Genomic DNA, 15,312 nt, shown 5'->3' on the forward strand with positions numbered 1-15,312 from the left:
TTTGGTGGTTCCCATATTATAAGCATTTTTTTTCATCCCGGCATGTGTTCGACCCCCTGGATCCCCCTGTCTATGGGGCAGCTGACATGGCCCCAACATATGACTGTAGGCGGTGCCAGACTGGGTACATAATATCAGGGTATAACACGCGCTATCGCACAAGCCCACCTCCACTCTCTCAAGCCCCCACTCCGAACGAAAGTGCTCGGCTCTCGTAGAGTTTCCGGTGGATATCACACAATATTATGCACTCTATTTGTTGATTTATTTCCCATTCACCCTTAAGAGTACTTCAGCAAATATACATCATCTGGTCACTTCCTGTTCATTTTCGGTATATTTCCGGTTCATTGCCGATTATTTTCTGTTACAATTTTGTATTTTTTCCGATTACTTTCGGTCAACTTCCGGTCTACTTCCGGTAAACTTACCGCTTACCTTAACCCCTAAGAAGGGTTAGTTTTGGGGATGAAGTGAACTTATAGCCGGAGACTACCAGACACATTTTAATATGATAGAGGATTTTGTTAATACAATGTATACTGTCATTTATTATTAATATTATTTAAATTAGAGTCGGACTTATTCAGACCACTAGACGCATAGGTGATCCCTTGGCGTCCCTCAAGTTAGTGCAGTCGCTATTTCAAGCGCCAATCGACTTCCAGAATAAGAAAATCTAGAGGCGTGTTTGGCCTAAACCTCTTCTGCTTCTAGGAGAGGAGCACCTTGGTGACGCCACTTCTTCGTCTATGAGCATTAAGGCTGCCGTGTCTTGTGGGGATCTCCACAAGCAGCTTTGTTTCTGCTCTTTCAAGTCCAAAGATCACTCTGGACCAGTTTTTTGCATTATCAGTCGTCACGAAGGCTTTGGTTTTGCCGCACGTGGTGATTTGACTACAGATTTGGTTTGTCTCATTTACTGCCCATTGCCCAATCCCCTTCTTGATCATACTTTGGCAGAGTCCGACAGCCGACTCTGGCCCTATGAGGCTGCTCTTTGTGCCTAACTTTGCCAGGTCATCTACTATCAGGTTTTCCCTTGACATCGTAGAGCCCCGGGACCTATAATAGTGTAACCCTGACCTTGAGTGTTAGTCTGTTTAGGATCTGAAAATAGTCCCATACCAGCCTAGATTTAGTGGTAAAATTGTTTAGTGCTTGGAGAGCACTCTTGCTGTTGAAGCAGATAAATATGATAGATATAAATCCGTGGGCGCGTGCTCTCAGCTAGTGCCGCTTGCGCCGCCCACATAATCGCTGACAGCTCCGCTTGTAGTACGGTGGCGTGTCGACCTAGTGGCAAGATTGTTCCTTTGCTGCTTTGTCAGTGATACACACCCGCTCCTACAGGATCCTTTTTACTGGATTCATCTGTATACCACAGGTCTCCGTCATCCGGGATGTTTATTCTTTCATCATCTCATTTCTTTCGGAATGAAATTTTACTCTTGTCAATTTCTTGTCAAACAAAAAGACTTTGTTCATGGCGCCCAGGCTTATCCGCAGAGTCTTCTTTTCGTCCAATCTTTTTGGGAGCTGTGGTAGCTCCTGCATATTGCCTTCTGCCACTGTTAGTGTTGACCTCATAGCACCTGAGCTTGTTGAAATGTGATACATTTAAGTTGTATATTGTCAAGTTCAGGCCAAGTTCAGTAATTGTCTTAATTATTTAAGCCATGGCTTATTTTATCATGCTATTCAATATATGCAAGTCTTAATACGTTAAATTCGAACAACATTACTTTATTATAAATCACAATTACGTAATAAAATAAAGATACTTATGAAAATTATAATAAATTCTTATCTGAGATGCTTGTGAATATACAAGATGCATATATTATTTATCAAATAATTACTATTTATTATGATTATTTTTAGTGAATACTACTTTACCACTGCCTCCTGGATATCGCCGATGGAAATTTGTATTACGTGGATGAATCGTCCTCAAAATTTATCTGTTGTTTCAATATGTAAAAGTCCTCTATGGAAATGCAATGTAAGTAAAATTCTTGTATAATTTATTACATTTAATTTGTTTGCTCTTGGATTATATCACACATTTTGTTCTTTTTCCATAAAGGAAATTCAAAAAGTAGTTGGTGAAACTCATGGGTGGGTGGATACTCCGCCAGAATCTCCTATATTTTCAATAAATGGTAGTAGTTATATTGCTATATCGCCAGTCAGAGATGGCCCAGCAGGTTTCTACAAACATATAGTATGGGTCAATGTCTTGAATCAGAAAATCGTACCACTCACTCATGGAAAATTTGAAGTAACAAGAATACTCGCATGGGACCAAATAAATAATACAATGTAAGTAATTATTATTCAATTCAAATTTATCTATCAAGATTCAAATATGAGTGCGAATGAACAGTACCGGACAAGTAACATGGGGACTAAATCATCATTAATTTTTGAAAAATGAATAATTGACTTTTTATTGTCACACACACACACACACACACACACACACACACACACACACATACACACGCACGCACGCACACACCGCTTGCCGTGCGGCGCGACCTGTAAGCGACCAAGTGGTGATCCTGGGTGGGGAGGCAATCTGAGGTTGCGAGCCATAGTGACCTAAACCACCTTTGGTTCCCGCTGACGACAAGACGGGAGGCTGGTCACATAGCCAGTACCGGTCAATCGGCTGAGGCGAGTGCGTGATATTGATTGATGTCTGCCAGAAACTCTCCAGAGAGCCAAGCACTTTGTTTGGGGTAGGAGGTTCAAGAGAGTAGAGGTGGGCTAGGGCAGTATCGCGTGCTATACCCTGGTATAATGTTGCCAGTCTAGCACCGTTTACAGTCATGCGCTGGGGCCATGTCTGTTGCCTTCATAGACGGGGAGGATCGAGGGTGGTCGGACTAATACCGGGATGAAGACAATTATCGAGCATGGATAATTTAATCGAGCAAGGAGAGAAAGCAGAAAAAGGAGCTCTCGAAATCTGGAATACAATCCGAAATAGTAACCAAAAACGAGAAAGCATATGGGAGAAGATCCAAGACGGGCTGAACTCTATGGATAATGTTGTGTCAAACGCATCCAACATTTATAAGTCTGTTAAAAGCGATCTATCGGTGATTATGATTCAGGTCAAGCGGCTTGAAAGAGGACAAGTGGCGCTGGAAAAGAGCAAGAAAAGCCTTGAATTGATGCTAAGTCAAGCGGAAAGCTTACTGAACCAGCAGCATATCCAGAAGAAGGACTAGGCATCACAGACGATAGAAGCATCAAACGCGGTGACGACAAGAACGCTAAATAAGCGTAAGGCAATGTCACCTAGCCAGGTAGAAGAGCGACAAGAAAACTACACTAAAAAAAATAAAAATAAAGAAGTAGTCTCTGTGGTAGTCACATCAAAAAGCCAATCACAGGTGACTTTGGAAGAAAAGGCAGACCCACCTTGGCAGGAGGTTATCACTAGAAAGAAGAAAAAGAAAGAAAAGAGGAGGAAAAAGAAGATACATAAAGGTACTGTTGCCAAGAACAAAAATGGCACTAGAAGACCACGAGAGAAATCCACCAAACTTGATGTTATATAAGATGCTGAGGGGAATACGTACGCTGATATTTTAAGAAAAATAAAATCAGATTCCAATCTGAATGTGCTTGTAAACAGCGTAAATAAGATACGCAAAACGGTGGCAGGAGATCTTCTTTTGAAGCTACGACGCACCAAAGACGTGAAAACGCAGGAACTTCAAGAAGCGGTTAAAGCGGTGCTGGTAAAAGAAGCCACAATCAAAAGGCTTCAGCACGAAGTGGTCTTTGAAATAAAAGACCTTAATATGCTTACCTCTAAACAGGATATTCTAGAAGCCCTGAATAGAGAGTATTCAAAAGAGAAGGAAGTAGTAAAGAAGACGTCCGTAAAGACCTTCCGGGAAACCTATGGAGATACGCAGACCGCCGTCGTACAGCTGCCTGCCCAGATTGCTCAGAAGGCGATCGCAAGGGGAAAGCTCAAAGTAGGTTGGGTTAATTGCAGAATCAGGGAGATTAGTCAAGAGATGCGACTACCTAGATGCTATAAATGCCTTGGTTTTGGCCACATCGCAAAAAAGTGTACAGAGACATGCAGCAAAAAGTTGCACGAACAAGCTGAGTTGCATTCTCTGCCGGGAAAAGGATGAAAAATTAAAGAGTGACCATGTATCTGGTAGATATACATGCCCAGCCTACCGAGACGCATTAAAAGAACTAAAGAACTAACGAAAATGAAAATAATGCAGTTAAATCTAAACAACTGTGAGACAGCACAGGGCCTACTTAACCAGTATGTCCGCGAGAAAGAAGTACACGTATCTATTATGTGCAAACAATATAAGGATCTAGACAAACCATCATGGAAAATGGACACTACGAATGAAACAGCGATTTGTGCACGTGAAAACGTCGCTTTCTGTAGAAAAATAGAGACCCGTGAAGAAGGATTGATACGGGCTAAGGTAGCAGGTGTTACTGTTTACAGCTGCTTCGCTTTACCTAAGGCATCAATCGAGCAGTTTGAACAACTGATAGATCGGCTCTTACAAGACACGGTAGAGAGGTAACCGGTACTGATTGCAGGCGACTTTAATGCGTGGGCTGTGGAGTGGGGCAGCATAAGGACTAAACACAAAGGTCAAATACTTCTAAAAGCACTCGGTCTCCTAGATTTGGTCCTAGTTAACCAAGGATGCACCCACAGATTCAGAAGAGGAGACTCAGGGTCTATTTTCGACCTGACGTTTGTTAGCAGCAGTCTAATTGGCTCAGTTGCTTCGTATACAGTAGACGACCACCAGTAAACTGGTAAGACGAGGAGATTGCGAGTGCACGTAGCCTGTGCCACTGGACCAGAAGACGAGAACAATGGAAAAGAAAAAATATACTATAAAACTGGTATAGGCAAGGAAATAGTAGATGCCCGCAGACAAGAAATAAAGAACGCTAATAGGAGTCTTAAGAAGAAAATCCGCGAAAAAAACGACGGTGCCTGAAGGAATTACAGGACGAGGTCGAACAAGACCCTTGGCGTCGACCGTATAAAATAGTAATGAAGAAGATTGAAGGAAGTTACGTGCCTTTACCTAAATGTCCAAAACTATTGCACCGAATAGTGACCACACTGTTTCTCAGGCAACTGGAAGAACCAAGTGTCATCGAAAGAGGTGTGAATAAAGAGATTATCCCACCGATCACAATTGAGGAATTGTTACCTGTCTGCAGAAGGGTAGGACACAACAGGGCCCCAGGGCCGAATAGCATTCCAAATATTGCATTGAAGCATGCCATTTACGCTTATCCAGAGGTCTTTGTAGACTTGTACAATACATGTCTAGAAGAAGGAACATTCCCCACAAACTGAAGGAAACAGCGACTTCTGCCAAAGGGAAAGAAACCACCCAGGGAGTCTTCAACATTTTAGCATTGGAAAGAAAAAAGTATTTGAAGCTAGAAGACGATCGAATGACAAAAGCCAGAAAGAGATCTGGGATGCCGCAAGAAAGACAACGATAGCTGAATGGCAAACAAGATGGGACGCTTGTGACAAAGGGCGATGGACTCATCGCCTTATACCAGGGATAGAAGACTAGATTGTAAGAAGACATGGGGAAGTTAATTACTACCTCACGCAGTTTTTGACCGGACACGGATGTTTTCGGGCGTACCTGCATAGGTTCAAACTAGACGATCATCCGAACTGCCCGATATGTTCGAATGCAACAGAGGATGTTGAGCACGTCTTTTGCGAGTGCTCACGATATTATTAAGAGCGAGAAGAACTTGAGAGTTATCTTTAGACCAGAGTGACTCCTGAGTCACATCAACCAGAAGCGGGCAAAAGCCTTTCGCCCCCCCCCCCCCCATGAAGCATTGCTTGACGGTGGTACCGCGGAGTTCAGGAAAAATGCGTACTTGGATTGTCTTGGCAGCAGAATCAAGGAATTGATCGACCATGTCAAGGGCAGGCACAATGTTCACAAACAAATTAAAGATCTTGCCCAATGCATAACGGCAAGCTATAGGAATCTCTGCATGGCATATAATAACTTACAGCAATGCTAATGCCCGGGAACTTAGAAAAGAAAAACTCAGACAACCTTAAGTCTTAGATCTCGGGAGGCGAAATAAAGAATAGAATAATCAACTTAAAAAGGCAGTGTGGCTGGAAGTTGTCACGTGAAAGTCAAAGTAAAAGGAGAATAAGGCAAGCGAAGAAGTTAAAAGTGTCCCTAGCGTTACAAACCAGAATAGGACCAGCAAGGAATTACCCAATTGGTCAAAACTTCCAAGATTAGATGCTTCAATCATCAAGGCTGCAGAAGGAAAAAGCTATGCAGACATTTAGTCCATAATAAAAGCGGCTTTTTCACTTAAGAAGCTGGGAGATAGCGTAAATAAAATACACAGAAAAGTGGCAGAAAATCTACTTATAGAACATGAACGCACAAGAAAAGTCGGAACCTCGGACTTTCAAGAAGCAGTTAAAGAAGTACTAATGGAAGGAGCCACAATAAAAGCACTGCAGTAAGAATAGATCGTTGAATTAAGGGGCCCAGCCTGGGTTAAATCCAGCAAAAACTACAAAATATTCGTTTGATGAAATTTTTTATTTTCAAGTAAATTAAAAAACAAGAAATATCTACTGGGAATATTTACAATATATACTATTTCTATTAAAAAATGTCATATATATACCATACGAAATCACTGACCAAAATTCATGACATTTTACTATATAAATAAGTGTTTTTAGTCACTTGCCACGGCTTTGTGAAAGATCTGGATCATTTTCTTTACTCTACCCGGGCTTAAAAAATACCTCAAACATGCCCCCTCAGACCTAATAAAAGACATTTCTAAGAAATATTAATTGAATGTTGTTAGCAACAAGTACAGTGTAAAAAATATTAATTAAATATTATTATCCATACGTTGTATACGTAGCTAATAAATTTAATTAATATTTTTTACACTGTACTTGTTGCTAACAACATTCAATTAATATTTCTTAGAAATGTCTTTTATTAGGTCTGAGGGGGCATGTTTGAGGTATTTTTTAAGCCCGGGTAGAGTAAAGAAGACGATCCGGATCTTTCACAAAGCCGTGGCAAGTGACTAAAAACACTTATTTATATAGTAAAATGTCATGAATTTTGGTCAGTGATTTCGTATGGTATATATATATATGACATTTTTTAATAAAAATAGTATATATTGTAAATATTCCCAGTAGATAATTTTGTTTTTTAATTTATTTGAAAATAAAAAATTTTTTGGACAAATATTTTGTTGTTTTTTTGTAAGATTCAACTTAGGTTGGACCCCTTAGAGATCCGGACATGCTTACCTCAAAAAAGGAGGTACTAGAAGCACTACAGAAGGAAATTGTGTAACGATGTGGATGTGTATTTATCAAACGGGCACCAGGTCGAACGAATTTTACTTTTAACGAAATTCACTAACATGTTGCCGGCTATTGGAGACTTCTTATCCCTGTGGATATTCGGCTGTGGATAAAGTCGGGAGAAAAATTATGACACTTTATTTTAATACACTGAAATCACAAGTTTTTTATTTTAAACTAGTTATGCGGTTTACAACAAAGCGTCGGCTAAAATTCAGCGGCAAACTTACAATCGTGCAATACACTTTTACGACAAACTAACCTCCCGACTGTTAAATACAATGGCTTAGCGACTAGAGCAAATCTAATACCTAGCAGTATGGCTACGAAATAGGCATACGGATACCTTACTCTCTACCTCAACTATCTCGGCAAAAACGGCTCTCCCTCTCGTACAGGTGATGTCTCGTGCTCTGAATATTTTGTTGCGAACAATAGAAAAACTACTAAGATTTTAGGCACTACTAGGGGGTCTGCTCCAGGCTGCGTTGCAAAACCAAATCTCTTTTCTACAAATCTTCAACTGCTTTCTTTTAAGTCTCGTACCCAAGTGTATGAGTCACCTTGGCGAATTTCGAAACGAGGTCCTGCATACAATTGCGCGCATGCGCTATACATACTTCATTAACCCATTAAAGCCCATGCTAAGACTGGTTGAGATAGCGACAAACAAACTATGCTATCCTTTGCATAAGTGAAAAATAAAATATACGCATTTTTTCTTATGTCATTTGCAATTGTTTATAACAAATTATTTAAACAAATTACAAAAAAATTTATAATTTTCAAAATCTGAATACAGGAATCGATTCTGGAGGTAAAATCGAGACGAAAACCTATATAACACTTTTTTGTTAGAGTTCAATTTGTTAGTGTAATGTAGGAATAAACAATTGCATGTTGGGGAGAAAAAGTGACCATGTCAAGTCCCAAGCAAAATCTATCTGGAATAGCAAAAAACAAACTGTGCCATCCTTTGCATAGCTGAAAAATAAAATATACGTATTTTTCTTATGTCATTTGCAATTGTTTATAACAAATGATTTAAACAAATTACAAAAAAATTCATAATTTTCAAAATCTGAATGCGGAAATCGATTCTGGGGGTAAAATTGAGACAATTTGTTATTGTAATGTAGGAAGAAACATTCGGCCTCCTTAGAGTGTTTCAAAAAATCGTATAGAATGAAGCTAATTATTGTATTTATCCATCAATATTCGCATGAATTATTGTAAATATGTTCGGTGGGATTGAATTATTGTTCATTGCCGTGTCCTACTTTATGACTTTTGCAAACAGGTATAGAACATTTCTCACAATACCATTCCGTTCTTGTCCGACATGTTGAAATTCCACATTTCCTAAGACTTCCATGTTTCATCACGTGTTCTTGGGATGAAGGTTCACTCTGTTTCTGTCGTTTGGAAGATAACTTGTCAATATAATATTCACAAACATCTTGAACAATATCTTTGGAACCTTTTTTTTCGTCTGGATGTAACTTATTGTAAATCACTGTAGCGTTTGCTAAGGTGCTTGGATGAGTCGTAATACAAGGCACCATGTCCATTTCTTACTTCGAATTGTAGGCATCAAAGCATTACAGTGTTGATCATGTAGATCGACACCACCCATATGTTGATTATACATAGAGAAACAATGAGGAAAAAGAATAGATTTTTTCGATGATTCCTGCCATCTCTGCATTTCAACTTTTGGTTCATTCCCATATTTCGAAGAGAGAATCGATACTGGCTTTGAGTCCATAACTGTAATATAATTCAATTTTGAATTCACTTCATGCATTGAAATAGTGTATCCTCTTTCAGCTTTTTTTGGCATTTCGACTTTCACTTTCACACGATTATGCCGAACAGTTCCTGTCGCCGATAAACCATTTTTTTTCAAATGTATCATAAGATCTGGGTTGGTGAAAAAGTTGTCAAAATAAATATGATATTTTTTCAGTTCTTCTCTTTGTGTTTTTTCTAATAAAGTCGAAAGTAACTTTATCACCACTCTAGACCCTAAACCAACGGCAACTAAAGGATTTCGTTCATCGATTCCTGATTTACCAGTGTAAATATCAAGATCATATATATACCCATCAGAAAAACAGAGTGCCCATTCTTTTATTCCAAATCTGATGGGTTTATTCCTTATACATTGCTTGATACCAAACCTACCAAAGTATTTTACCATTATCATTATGATTGTAATGAATTTTTCTAGATCATCCATACATAAATCAAAATGATTTTCAGAAGTGGCTTCAATGATATGATTTTTCATTGATTTCGAAAAGAAAACCTCAAACAACTCCAAAGCATTTTTGGATTGCAATGATGAAATAGGTGAAATATTGAAGTTGCTCTCGACATGAGGAGAAATATCATTCAAAGCATCATTTTTCCAACTGTACTTATGATTCGGTTCCAACAATTTTTGAGTACTTGTGTATGTACTTTTAACATGTTCGTAAGAACCTGATGGTAATTCATTTGATAATGTATCTTCATTTGTTGTTGTTGATGTTAATGTTGATCTTCATCACTAGCAAAATCTTCAACTAAATCTGGTAGATCTCTAATTCTCCGTCTCGGCATTATCAGTGACGTTACCAATGTAGAACAAAATAAAATCTAAAAGTTTTCTGTAATTATTATTTCAAAGAATAGATCCGATGTATGAATGTTTTCAACCGTTAGCCCGCCACTCAAACGTGATCTCTAACACGGAAGGATTTGCGAAATGAAATAAACTTATCCAATTAGTATAAGATCTCAAAATTTATCAGTAAAAAATACTGATATGATTCCACATACCATGCAAGAGAATGAAAACACTTATTTGTCAATAGTTTATTTCTACATAAAGATAACAAATTGAACTCTGACAAAAAAGTGTTATATAGGTTTTCGTCTCGATTTTACCTCCAGAATCGATTCCCGCATTCAGATTTTGAAAATTATGAATTTTTTTGTAATTTGTTTAAATAATTTGTTATAAACAATTGCAAATGACATAAAAAAATACGTATATTTTATTTTTCACTTATGCAAAGGATAGCATAGTTGGTCGCTATCTCAACCAGTCTTAGCATGGGCTTTAATGGGTTAATTAATTGTTATTTTACAAGTATTCTGACAGAACATTTTGTTCAGAAACACACTCTCGCGAGTCAGTATCACTCCTTCATTCGGCACATAATTTTCGCTCTGCAAGTTACATTATTTTATTTTGGCTAAATAATTCGCATACCCATACGTCGACTCTCACACACACGTGCTCGAGCTTATCGGTGAGCTGCGAGCGGGTCCGCACGACGCGGTTTTCCCCCTGCCAACGGTTCGCTCTTTTTTTCACTTGCGCTGGTTCAGTGTTGAGCTGGCTTCTTCCAGGTACTGTATGCGTGTGAGCTGATTGGAACGTAGTAGTGTGGCTGACGGCGAAGCTACGCAGTATAGCGTGGCGTAGTCTGCTACTATCTCTCTCTCTCTCTCTCTCTCTCTCTCTCTCTCTCTCTCTCTCTCTTTCTTTCCGACGGGAACTAGTGGCGATCATCCGACTGCTATTTCTCTCTCTTTTGTCTACAAAACAGATTCCGATTGCTATTAGTACTAACTTAAAGAGTGGTACAGCCCCGGCAGAGAGTAGCATGAAAGAGAGAGCGAGAGAGAGAGAGAGAGAGAGATTTCTATCTCGACGGTCACGCCGTCGCAATTGGCGAAGGGAACATCATAGAAGAGTCTACAATAAGATATCTGTGCAAGACGTACGGTGACACGCGGATTGCAGTGATACGAGTACCAGCTTAGATAGCGACAAAGATCTCTAACGTACAAAAGATTACAATAAGATGGGTCAACTGTAGGATCCGGGTGGCTTACTGCAGAAACGAGCCGCTTAGGTTTATAAATGCCTAGATTTTGGTAATATTGGCAGAAACTCCAGCTGTTTTCAAGGGACAAATAGGAATTTGTTGATAACCTTTGTTGCCGGGCTACTGCTGACTGCAGGTATAGACAGTAGAGATGAACGTAGTCCTTGCCGAGAAAAAGACTAAAAGAAACCCACAGGAAAGAGACTGTCACACAGTGATGACCTGGCGTCTACTGTTGGGCGGCACACCAGCGCGCTAATCTGTTTTATTACGGGTTTTATTACGGTTAATGTTTGCGTTAAAAATGTCGAAATAAAATAAAAACGGTTAATGTAAATTTTTTTTATAATAAATTGATACATTTTTCAAAAACAATGACAAGCAAATTTGAATGAAAAAAATCGAATAATTTTATGTCATTAAACAATCCAAATGACTGCGCAGTATTTATTTAGACGTGCTTCACCTACGAATATTTATTATATGTTTGTTACAGATAAAAAAAACAGTATAATAAAGATCACAATAGTGATAATAATAATAATAATAATCCCTAGTGGAAATGGATTGTGTGCCAAAGTGTGTCAAAGTGTGCCAGTGTGCCATAGTGTGCCATAATGTTCCAAAGTGTTCAAATTCGGAAATTTATTACACTTTGCAATACCTTGGTATACTTTGGCACACTTAGAAAATTTTTGAACGATATCTGGAACTGGCACTTTGGACACCCAATGATTTTCACTAGGGATAATAATAATATTGTTATGAAACAATAATTATACATATATGGTGTGTGTGTATATATATATATATATATATATATATATATATATATATATATCAACCCACAGTAAATATGATCCAGAAACAGTTTCCAATGCACCCGAATTTTTTCAGATTTTTAAATTACTTTTTACCAAAATGGTAGGGAGCCAAAGATGTTAATTTTGGCAGTTTTTGGGTTTTCAGCACAAATTAATGAATTCATAGCTCCTCAGGGAAGCGTTTTTCGCTATAGACATAAATATACTTTTTATACGTTTTTTTCTAAAATTTTCTCACCTTTTCAATAAAAATACCCTTAAAGTCATATATATATATATATATATATATATATATATATATATATATATATATATATATGTGTGTGTGTGTGTGTGCGTTATACCTACCTAATAAGCAATTTCAATTTTAATATTGGTGAAAGTAAGATTTCGATCCGGAATACGACCACCAAAAAATTCATGAAGATACCTTTTTATAGTGCAAAAGTTCCTGTATGGGTCCCAGAATGGCAGAGACCCTGTATCTTTAGCTAAAAATGAAGACATTCATAAATTTGAGCTAAAATTATTAAAATTCATATTTCAAGCCTGTGGCAAAGCTTATGAATTGCTTGGAGCATTCCTAAAAAAATCACAGAGGTAGCAAACATCAAAATAAAGAAAGTCACTGTAAGAGAAAATTGTTTCTTAATGTTCATCATTGACTAAAATTTAAAAGCTTAGTGATAAATTATTTAAATACATGTTGGCTTATGGAAATAAATTGCGTCACTTGGATCATTGCCAAAAACTTATAAAACTTAATTTTATTGTTACAAATATTCCTATTGAAGTCAAAGAATCGTAAATATATTATGTCTCTTGCAAAAAATTATAACATAAATCATATACTCGATCGAAATTTTTCGAAGTCAGTGGATAATTAAGTTAATTTAAATAAAGTACATAATAGTCGGAAAAACAAGAAACTTTCGCCCTCGGCAAGCAGTAAAAGGTAACGTGCACTTTACTTCTCAGTAGATAGTAGCAATACAAATGATATTATTCTGTCCCTCAATTAAGAATAGTAAGATATTTCTCGCAATTTACCTCACTTGCGGGGGGCTATAGATGCATCCAGGTGCATTATTCAGGTCAGGTTTACTTCTTAATAAATATAGTAGCAATAAAAGTTATATTATTCTGTCCCTGGATTAAGATATTTCTCGAAATTTGAAGCGCTTGCGGGGGTGCTATAGATGCGCGCAGGTGCATTCGTCAGATCACAAGGTGTCGCAGGTGTGCTTTTGCTTAGCTTTCGCAGATTGTCTTCCGCTACAGCAAGTCATTTCATTTCTTCCTGAACATTTGCGCAAAGAGGATTGAAGAAAGTTGAAAAAAATAATTTTAAACGGACTTAATTATGCAAAAGAGCAAATATTAAGCTTGTCGCGTGTGATCAAGATGCAGCAAATCGAAATCTATATACTTTATTTAATGCATCGGTAAATGAACCATACTTTATATCAGATAATAGTAAATACTATGCTTCGTTTGACTGGCCTCATTTAATTAAGCGATTAATAAGTACCAATTAAGAAAATATAAAAAATCTATTGTAATAGCGAAATAATTGTCGATTTTGATGATTTACATAAAACGTGGTTAATTGATAGCTTCAATAGTACATCTAATTTGTTGAGTCATTTATCTGCAACACATTTTGATCCAAATTCTTTTGAAGCAATGAATGTGAAAAGAGCATTTCAGCTTCTTAGCTTCAAGATGTCTTCAGCTATCAAACTGGCTGGGCCTAATGGCCTTCAATCTAAAACCTGGGAAAAATCTGCTAAATTTTCCGAGTACATGAACGCTGTAATCGATGCATGTAATTCTAGAAATGAGAAATGTGTAAATCCGTTGAAACGAGTTATTTCAGACAGGAATCCAGAAATACTTAAGCGCTTGATTGATTTTAGGACGTATGTAAAAATTTGGCGAATCGAGAAGAAACTTAGAAAATTTGTACAACCATCTTGTTTTGTAGGAATGGGTATGACTGTTGGTGTGCTTATTGATATGTATTATGATATAAAATCAGAGCAAAAAGATTTTGAATTGACAACTGCTCTTTGTAACACTGACTCAGTTGAGCATCTTAACTGTAAAATTTAAGCTCGAGGTGGATTTAACCGCAACCCTACTGGGCGACAGTGTAGACTATCACTATGCCATATTATTTCTACCAATTATTTGTTTAGTTCTGACAAAGGAAATGTCAATTGCACTGAAGCGCCATCATTAGTTCAGATGCAGGATATCATAAAATCAAATGACCTTGAAAATAACACGGAAGCAAAAGTTGAGTCGAACGCAGACGACCATTTAGTGCTTGTTGAATTTCCTGACGAGCCATTATTAGAAGAATTCTTTAATTCCGATTGTTTTATAGCGTTTGACAAATATGCAAATGCTATATTATACTTTGCAGGACATGTAGCGAGACGATGTCTTATGAAATCACAATGTGACAACTGTCGTGAAATTTTTACAAAAGGTGCTACAGATGACAGTTACCCCACTGATAAAAATATATTACATACAGAGAATATAAACACCAAGACAAAGATGCACCTTCAGTTTCATTTTTGACTAGACCAACAGACGAATTTAAAAGAATCATTAGTATACAACTTGATGCTTTTTCTGCAGGATATGAACGGTGGTGGCTCGAAGCTCTGCTTCGCCAAAGACTAGTCGAATTTGCAGAAGCATGTACAAATGAACATTATAAAGGTTGGTTTGATGAAGTCAATGATAATTGCTATGAACATAAAATAGAAGCTCTAAGGTATTTATATCTAGTCAAAATTTATGCAAAAACAAGAGAACATAACAACGATTTCAAATATAAAGCTACGAGGACATCATCTTCTAACAATATAAAACTAAAAAATATTATTAATGTGTAATTTTTACGAAATATGTTTGAACCACCGAAATATTGTATGTATATATTGAATATGTATAATATACTTATTTCCATAATAAATAATATTTGAATAGGAAGCACACATTTTATTAAATTTTGTAACTATATATCCTATTTATAAATATTTTAAAAACTTGAAATGTTGTTTTAGACATTAGAAGCAGTGAAAGTATTACGTTGAAAATCCTCAAAACCTTGTGATTTTAACTGATTAAATATTTATGAAAAGAATTGTAATATTACTTG

At 37.3% G+C, this 15,312-nt stretch overlaps 1 protein-coding gene across 1 annotated transcript in view; it reads left to right on the top strand.

Moving 5' to 3' along the window:
• The first annotated feature begins 1,437 nt into the window (after positions 1 to 1,437).
• The window catches only part of LOC100679968 (venom dipeptidyl peptidase 4), a 297,831-nt gene continuing 283,956 nt past the window's right edge, over positions 1,438 to 15,312 (top strand). Inside the window, exons 1-3 of the mRNA XM_031925590.1 lie at positions 1,438 to 1,544; positions 1,885 to 2,005; positions 2,090 to 2,325. Coding sequence (XP_031781450.1) covers positions 1,438 to 1,544; positions 1,885 to 2,005; positions 2,090 to 2,325 — 464 coding nt within the window. The remainder of the gene's footprint in view (positions 1,545 to 1,884; positions 2,006 to 2,089; positions 2,326 to 15,312) is intronic.

Source organism: Nasonia vitripennis, assembly GCF_009193385.2.
Source record: "Nasonia vitripennis strain AsymCx chromosome 3 unlocalized genomic scaffold, Nvit_psr_1.1 chr3_random0002, whole genome shotgun sequence".
In the NCBI taxonomy this organism is placed as follows: Eukaryota; Metazoa; Arthropoda; class Insecta; order Hymenoptera; family Pteromalidae; genus Nasonia; species Nasonia vitripennis.